At 41.0% G+C, this 8,948-nt stretch overlaps 1 protein-coding gene across 1 annotated transcript; it reads left to right on the top strand.

The window, feature by feature from the left end:
• Positions 1–28: 28 nt before the first annotated feature.
• Positions 29–6,736, top strand: RSPH1 (radial spoke head component 1). Its single transcript, XM_009640929.1, has 9 exons — positions 29–163; positions 375–488; positions 608–713; positions 1,834–1,924; positions 2,160–2,295; positions 2,475–2,546; positions 4,328–4,535; positions 4,968–5,111; positions 6,687–6,736. The coding sequence occupies exons 1-9, from the start codon at positions 29–31 to the stop codon at positions 6,734–6,736; spliced, it is 1,056 nt and encodes a 351-aa protein (XP_009639224.1).
• The last annotated feature ends 2,212 nt before the right edge of the window (positions 6,737–8,948 follow it).

Genomic DNA, 8,948 nt, shown 5'->3' with positions numbered 1-8,948 from the left:
TTACCGGTCGCGGGGTTTTAAATACCGCATGCCGGCCGCGCCGAGCCTGGGAGGGCTCCCGAGGCGCTTCTTGCGTGGGCACGGGTGTCTGGGAGGTGGGGCTGTACCATTTCGGTTGGGATCTGCCTCACTTTCTCCACTGGATGAAAACAAGTCATCCATAGTGTGTGGGGAAGGGAGGAAAGGCGCTGGGTGCCAGGACCCTATGAAAGTGTCTGAGCAGTGCATCTGTCGGCCGGGTGCTCCTGCAGCCTCTGATTCAAGCCGAATTGGAGCAGCTTTGAGCAAACACCTGTTTTCTTCTGTCTAATGAGGTTCGATTCAGTCAGGTTTAGCCCTCTTAAACAATTCTTTTTTTTTCCACATTTGATCAGGAGTATGATGGTGAACGCAATTCAGAAGGTGAGCGACATGGACGTGGAAAAGCACGTCTACCCAATGGTGATACATATGATGGAGAATATGAACATGGTTTCAGAAGTGGACAAGTAAGGCAGCAACAGGAGACAGTGGTTGTGCTTATGTTTCAGCAGTTCTGTTAGTTTGGGCACTATATAGAAACGAGTGAGAACTGACAAGTATTTTTTCTAAACCAAATATGTTTCAGGGGACCTACAGATTTAGAAATGGTGCTCGCTACACTGGAGAGTATCTTCAAAACAAGAAGCATGGCCAGGGTATTTTTTTTTATCCAGATGGATCGAAATATGAAGGTAAAACACTGAACACAGTTGCAAGGATATTTTAAGAAGGTAAATTTGCCACAAAATGTTTTCCTTTTATTCCTTTTTTACTACAAGCTCTGAGAAGTGTGGGGTTTATTTGGGGGAATTTATGTTGATTATTGTGAGAAGTGTGGTATATAGTAGCGGTTTATTCTTGTCACATCCTCCTTTCAAGTGGGGTGTTCAAAGTCCTGAGAAATGTTAAGTATCTTTTACAAATCAGTACAATCTTGGTAGAAGAGAGTATAGTTACTTATTTCTAAATGATTATTAGAACCACAGATGTGTTCAGTATAAAGCATTTTAGGACTTTATTAAGTCCATCCTTTAAAAAATTGTCTACTGATTAGAGCACTTAATCAGTGACTGGGATGCCTCTGAAGTTTGAAGAAGCTGAAACTCACATTGTTTCCCTTCCTTCAGGAGAGTACCCAAAACACTCTGAATATGAGTTAGGCTTCAAAGGACAATATTTCATATTCCCCCCCCCCCCCCGCCTTTCTAATCTAGGCAAGAAAGAACATTCACATGGTGAGGGCTAGAAGCAGAGAACAAAAAGAGCAGCCCAAGCTTGCCTTATGGGAGCATATGCACCTGTGATATTTTTTTGTTTGTTTTAATTTCTTTTAAGTTTAAATAGAAGAGTAATTAAGACACACAGTCTAGCATCCTTTTGAGTATATATGCCCCCTGACTGACGGGACAATTTTAACCAACGAATCAAATTAAAGTAGTCCCTCTTTTTATTTGAGTGGAAATGTCACGTTTATCTAATGCAACTGTAATACATTACCAAATTTAAAGATAGGAGCAGGATGTTACATGGCTTCTTGCATTCATAATGATAATGGGGAGTGATAATGGACACAGACCCTGATGGACAAAATGAAAGGGAGGTCAGGCAGCTGCATAAACATGTGTGGAGAGGGACAGACAGAAGCAAAAAGCACAAGGGCTTGGAGTAAGGAATGGTAAGGAATCACAACGGTGTCATGTCTTTCTTTTCCTTCTCTAGTAGGTCATGTATGATAACTTTACAAACTGGCCACTATATCACACAATGAAATACACCACATCTCACACTGTTTTTATCGTATTGTCATTAAAGGAGATTGGGTGAATGACCAGCGACATGGCTACGGAAAGTATACATATGCAAATGGAGACACCTATACTGGAGAATGGCTTAACCACACTAGGTTTGTTTCATTCTTACAGTGATGTTTCAAGTCACTCAATGGCATTAAAATGCAAAGGTTATTTTCAAAGTGTGGCTGACTGCAGCGAATCAAGTGTTACTGGATGACCTTGGCAATTTAGTCCAACTTGAGTCATTTCAGCTGCTTAAATTATGGTTTTAATGCCTTAAGTATAACGACATCCTAAATTCTTAATATTCAGTAATATAAAGCAAAATTATTATTTTCTCCTTAGGCACGGGCAAGGTACATATGTCTATAAAGACACAGGATCTAAGTATGTTGGTGGTTGGGTAAATGGAAACCAGGAAGGAGAAGCTGAACTTATCAACCTAAACCATAGATTTAAGGGCAAGTTTTTGAATGGAAATGTAAGTGTGCTGGAAAACTCTCTATTAATCTGAACAGTTAGCATGGAATTGGCTTAATATGATCTGTTTCCACCTAAAATAAGAAGCTAGGCTCCTGATTTTTTGTAGTATTTCTTGTAGCATAAGTGTAACATACGAAACTAAATTAATTAACTGAACTTTTTTATATCTGTGTGAAGCCTGTAGGTCGTGGCAAATATGTCTTTGACATTGGATGTGAACAGCATGGTGAATACATACAATCAGAGCAGGTAAAAGAAAGAGTGCAAATTATACTGAATACCAGAGAACCCAGTAAACCAAATCTATTGTTGTGTGATCTATAAAATGCCATATAGTTACTGATGTTAAAGTAGATCTAACCGGTCAAAAAAGGGTAGAAACTCAAGCATTCTTAAGAACTAAATGAGGTTTCATTTTACTTTTTTCTTTAGCTTCTCTACTGTGTAAGCTTTGATGAGTACAAAGTGTGATTTTTGCACTACTTGCAGACAGGAGTCCTTTCTGCTCAAAGTTTAGAAGGATCAGGACCTTCCCAACACATTTGAAGTTTCAAACCCTAGAAGAATGTAGATGTGTTTGTATATTTAGCCTGTATTCCAATTTGTTCTGAACACCAGAAAACAATGAAAAATATTTATTATTCTATTTCTGAATTGCTTGATGCTATGCATACAAATGGTAATTTCCAGCAGATTTGTGTTTTGGAATTATGTTCCTTTGTTGTCGTGGTCCTGTTAGGAGCTTAATATCCACAGCTCCTAATAATTGTAGGGAGCAGCTGGGATCAGGGCCTGGTTTTCCTTCTCCTTCATGCATGAATGTTTTGAAATGTTTCTAATTAATGTGGTGCAAAATAGCTAGTATATAAGAAGTATATTTTAATATTACTGTTTTGATTTCAAGAAAATATGCTGCATTTTAGCTTAGAGTTTGCTACCTCTGTTGCCTGACACATTAGTTCCCATCAGACAGTCTTTGAAAATTCTTCAATGCAGAAACTGTTTCTTAAGAAAAGGACAAAATAAGAATAAAAAAAAAAATCCTATCATTACTGATAGGGATTTGCAAAACATGGAGATTGTTTTACTTTTTTGGCTAAAAGCAAGAAATCCTCAGGTATCAGATTCATATCAGTAACCAAAGTGATGTGTATCTAGTATCCTTAGTTCAGTTGGGAATTGTTGGATATGCTGATTTTGGAATATTAGGCCACTGATGTGGGCATTTAAACATGAATTTAAGAACCCAACGTTAAGTAATCGGCATCTGAAATGATTACTCTCAGGAACAATAATTTCTTCTCATGAATGCTGTAATGACTGTGTAAAGCAAGGGACAGTGCTGTCACTAAAGTAAGATTAATTTTTGCTTCTTTGCTTTAGTTGAAGTAATTGCAGAACAATGCCCATTTAAAAAAAAAAAGTAGAACAAATGAGCTTGCAATAAAGATAATGGTTCCATTACTAAGAGTCCTTCATATCTGGATAAAATAAAATGTGATTTTTTAAATAAAAACAAATTATCTTCAAATTTCAAAACCATAAGCTTTGTGCAGTACCTTACTGCTTCCTAGGTCCATTCCAAGGTCTTCCCTAAGCAAAGATTGAGGCAGAAAGAGCTGTTTTGCCACTCTGTTCCTCTGTGAGATGAACAATGTAGCATCTACCAGACAGAGCATTAGGTCTTATTTGCCACTGTTAAACTGTAGACAGGCATACAAGAGGCGACATAGTTGACAGGCCCCTCACAGACATTCTGTTTAAGGGAGCGACAAAATTTTACCTTAAAGAAAGCAAGCTGGCAAGCGCTGATCATTAGTAATAGTCAACTGACTTCATCAAGTTTCAAAGTGTAGTTCTCTTCCAAGATTTGTGGTCGCTGAGGTTCTTCCACCTGTAAATACTTTAAAAGGCCACATCATTGCAGTTTTGAGCCCAGACAAAGAGGTTTTAGTACACAAAACCATCACCTTAGTTACGCCCTTAATACCTGTAAGATGAGATGCTGGATTTAATGAATTGTCTTCTAGGATAAAGGAGAGGGAGAAGAAGAGGAGGAACCCTCATTAGTTGTTGCACCAAAATGGAAAGCATCAGAAATTACCAAATTAACACTCTGGACTCCCCATGGGGAAAACCCATCTTCTCCTAGAGAAGCCTCCACAGTAGCGGCAGCAGAAGCAGTGGAAGAAAGAGGAGCAGCAGCAGCAACTGAAGAGAAAATGCCATCAATTGTAGGTTCGTTCTGCTGGACAGCTGGGAGCTCCATGCTTTGGCTATTCCCTGAAACTGTGTCTTTCAGGCTTAATGTCAAGTGGTGTGAGAGGTTTTGTTTTGTTTTGTTTCGTTTTTCCTGTAATTTACCCCATATTGAATGTTAGGAACTTCCAAGCTTGTTCATAAACTGAACAATATACATATGTCTATTTTATCTCACATAGCATAATGAGATACAACTGTCTTGGGAAGCCTGTGAATCATTTTAGTCTATATCATGGCCTGTTATACAAACTTGATTATAAACAGTTACAGAAGATTTTGTGAGGTTTCTCACGTGAGTAAAGACTGCAGACTTCAGTAGGAGTTATTAGCTAGTGCATGAAAACAATGGCTGAGTACAAATTTGTAAAGATTAATTTTCTTTGGTATTTCTAATTTCTCATATTTCAGTCACTGATGAGTCTGCTGAGGGTAGGGATGATGAGCCATCTCTTCATGAAGTATCCAGTGAAGTTTTTAGCCCAGCAAGGGATGCAGGAGAGGAAGATGAGGGAAGCAGAGAGGAAGAAGAAAACAAAGATCAGGAGGATCAAGGTGAGGAATGGGGCATGCATGCTCATTCTTCAGTTAGCAATCAGGTTTTGAAATTATGTATGTCAATCAGCTGAAGTCATGCTGCTGCTGAGAGGTCCATTATCAAGTTGACCAGACCTTGGGAATCTCTACTTGTCCGAAGGGGGGCAGTCCTTTGTAGATGTAAACTGGTTTTGAGTAGTCAAGTTCATATACTGTAACAGTACGAATCGGAAGTGACACTTCTGTGCAGCATTATCTATGCATGTACAGTTGGCAGCACTTGCAGGGCTGAGTTTGTAAGTGGTTGCTTTTGCAAACTCCTTTTTTGGGTACAAAAATGAGAGACAAGATTTCAGGCCCTGGGAAATTCAGGGGTTTTGAGCGCTCCACTTTTCTCTCATGAATGGAACTGTATCTTATTCTCTCATCTGGAGTTAAAAAGCAGGCAAACCAAATCTGTAGAAATATATTTTAGATATTGTTATGCATTATGGCTTGCACAGTCTCTGGCTGATTTGTTTCTCTTACAAACCAAAGAGATTTGGAATTCACTGCTCAGGTTTTCTTCCAGGCAGTTCAGAAGCCTGTTTTACTACAAAATTACTAAGAAGCAACAAAAGGATGCATCTATATGTACTCATATTTAGCCTATAGGCCTCCACCCACTCCTGCTTCAGGGCGGGCTAGCCAGCTTGCTGATCTGGTGTGCAGGACTGGCATCATACAGGGGTCCCTGGGCTTGGATCAGATCCAGTGGAAGCCTAATCAGGTTTCCAGCATAGGTCTGCTTTGGATTTGGCAAACGTTCACTGAGCCTGGTTGGTCTCAAAGTCTCTTGGACTCAAATAACCATTTTTTGGCTGAACTTGATGCTAACAAATTTTCTGGCCTACCACAATGAAGCAGTTCTGGTATTCCCATTGTTTTTTTGTGTGTGGGTTTTTTTTTTTTTTTAAAGAACAGATGGACCCAAGTATTTGTCAGAGACAGCATAGATGCGGATTCCCATGCATGAAAACACAGGAATGTGATAGATGTTCTCAAAGTTCCTTCCAGGTCTTTATTTCTAGAATTAAAAGAGTTGGATTTTCCACATTTTTCAGCATAGGTCTACAGCCATAATTAATTAAGCAACATACTGTTCCCCTTGTCCTTCTGTTTAGCAAGATTAAGTTACAGTAAAAGGAAATGATTTGAAGAAAATATGCATACTGTGAAGAGCAGATGCAGCAAAATCTGGTTTCTTGCAGCCTTGTATTCTCTGTCCCATTGCCATCACTTTTTTCCACAGAGGAATTCCATCCTTCTTTTTCCATGTTTCTCATGATACTTGTCTAAATAGGAGACATTCTTTGGCTATTCCAGAGTTACATATGGGCCGGCTGGCAGTCAATATGTGTGTACTGAGTCTGTCTGGCAGCTGACAAACAACATATCACAGTTAAATTCAAGTATTGGCAGCGAAAGGCGATGGGAAAGATGACTGAGGTAGACAGCATAGTCCTAGAATTATGTTTTAGGGTACTAGGATTACTTCCCAGTATTTTATAATAAAATGCATCTCTATGTCCTGTCTTTCCTCCACCTCTGCAGGAGCTACTAGTTTAGAGGATAAGGAGGATGAATCAAAGGAAGCAGAGTAATTGGATACAACTGAAGAACCAAAAGAAGGAAATTTCAGAGTGAATATTATGGTAAACCTGCAATATTTTTAGTCACAAAAGGCTCAGTTAATGTACTTTGAATAAAAATTTCTGTCACTGTTCTGTCTGGAATATTTATCTCTGAAACTTTTATGATCTCAGAGTGTGCAGTATCACGGCAATTTTCTTTATTCTACGTAGCAGGTAGTCAGGTGTTGAAATCAGTACGGGATTCTGGATTCATGAAGTTGTGTCCTCACAAGTTTGCAGAAGCAAACTCAATCTTCTCCCACTACTTGTAGATCTTCTCTTCCTTGAAGCCTGCTTCTGGACACACAGACCTGGGGTTCTTGCTTGTGACGACAAAGACAGCATTGGGCTTCCTGGCTCTATCTGTATCCCCTGCCACTAGACCACCAATTACAAGGCCTACATTTTCCTTGTTTATATTTTTTATTCTTCATGTAGCTGTAGAAGCTCTTCTTGTTGCCCTAAACCTCCCCTTGCTGGTTTGAACTCAAACTGAATTTTGCTTTCCTAAGACACTACTGCAGTGTTTTTAAATTCTTCCTTTATAGTCTGTTTTTGCTTCCATTTTCATAGAATCATAGAATCACTTAGGTTGGAAAAGACCTTCAAGGTCATCAAGTCCAACTGTTACCTAACACTGCCACATCCATCATTAAACCACATCCCTAAGCACCATGTCTAGATGTCCCCCCTGCCTCCAGGGATGGGGACTCAACCACTTCCCTGGGCAGCCTGTTCCAATGCCTTGATAACCCTTTCAGTGAAGAAATTTTTCCTAATGTCTAATCCAAACCTCCCCTGGCACAACTTGAGGCCATTTCCTCTCATCCTATCACTTGTTATTTGGGAGAAGAGGCCGACCCCCACCTGGCTACAGCCTCCTGTCAGGCAGTTGTAGAGGGCGATAAGGTCTCCCCTCAGCCTCCTCTTCTCCACCCTAAAAACCCCAGTTCCCTCAGCTGCTCCTCATCAGACTTGTGCTCCAGACCCCTCACCAGCTTCATTGCCCTTCTCTGGACACGCTCCAGCACCTCAATGTTCTTGTAGTGAGGGGCCCAAAACTGAACCCAGTGTTTGAGGTGCAGCCTCACAAGTGCCGAGTACAGGGGGACGATCACTTCGCTGCTCCTGCTGGCCACACTATTTCTTATACAAAATCAATATGTTCTGTATATTACTACTTTTTGTGTGTGTGTGTCAGCTCAGTCCCACATTTCTTGTTTACTTTATAGCCTTTCTTAAGCTGTTTAAAGGAGACTGTCAACCGATCAGGTGAAGAAGTGGATCTGTAACAAATGCCCAACACTATGCCAGACTTAATACCCTCGCTGATCCACAGGCTCTCAACCAGCATGTTGTGCATAGTATAGAAGAGCTCCAAGCATTCAAGCTGCTTCTTCACATGGAGGAAAACTCTCCCCCTCATTTTCCCTTTCTGTCTTTACTGGTGAGCCCTTCATTCACTGGAGAGCTCCAGTTGTGTGAGCTGTCCCACCACGTTTCAGTTTTTCCAAGGATGTCACAGTTCTGCTTCTGCACACAGAGCAGTTCCTATTTCTTCTGCTTTGCTGCCCAGGCTGGATCCATTTGTATATGTATACTTAAGGCAAGGTCCCTTTGGACTTGTTTTGTCTTGCCCAAGGGGTATCTTGCTCCCATCACCTTGCCCCATTTACTTGCCACCCCTGAACTCTGTTCCTTCACTTGTAGTGTAGCAGTTATCACCATCCTCCAAGGTATCAGGTTTAAGTCTCTCCTCACCAGATTTACAAACCTGTTGGCAAAGATACTCTCCTTGCTCCACCAAGAGGGACCCATGGTGATGAAAGCCAAAGCACTACCTAAGGTGACAGCCATGTGACCAGGTGCTACCTCTCAGGATTGCATCCCCTTCTACCTGACCTCTTCCCATGGAGGATCAAGGGGACATCCTGTGGGTTTCCATGTCCTTTGCCACCCAGAATCCTGCAGTTACTCCTGGTTTGCTCCAGGTGTCCCTCAACAGCATCACTGATGGTCACACTGGTGAGCAATGAGGGGTGACAGTCAGGGGACTGGATGAGCCTTGGACATCTCTCTACAGCACCCAGTATCTGGGCATCTACCACACAGCAAACCTCCCACGGCAGCGTGTTGGGTCAGCAGACAGTTTCCCTTTTTCCCTACCGAATGCGATTTCCAA

The sequence above is a fragment of the Egretta garzetta genome, unplaced genomic scaffold (genome assembly GCF_000687185.1).
Source record: "Egretta garzetta isolate BGI_Z169 unplaced genomic scaffold, ASM68718v1 scaffold45, whole genome shotgun sequence".
In the NCBI taxonomy this organism is placed as follows: Eukaryota; Metazoa; Chordata; class Aves; order Pelecaniformes; family Ardeidae; genus Egretta; species Egretta garzetta.
The sequence above is the reverse complement of the archived record's forward strand: the minus strand, read 5'-3'. Positions and strand labels throughout refer to the sequence as shown.

What these genes read in the sequence shown, in the direction of transcription:
- RSPH1 (XM_009640929.1), top strand. Translation starts at nt 29, where the DNA reads ATGCCGGCCGCGCCGAGCCTGGGAGGGCTCCCGAGGCGCTTCTTGCGT. An exon ending in ATGAAAACAAGTCATCCATA is followed by an intron (nt 164 to 374) that starts GTGTGTGGGGAA and finishes ACATTTGATCAG; the next exon opens with GAGTATGATGGTGAACGCAA. An exon ending in AATACATACAATCAGAGCAG is followed by an intron (nt 2,547 to 4,327) that starts GTAAAAGAAAGA and finishes ATTGTCTTCTAG; the next exon opens with GATAAAGGAGAGGGAGAAGA.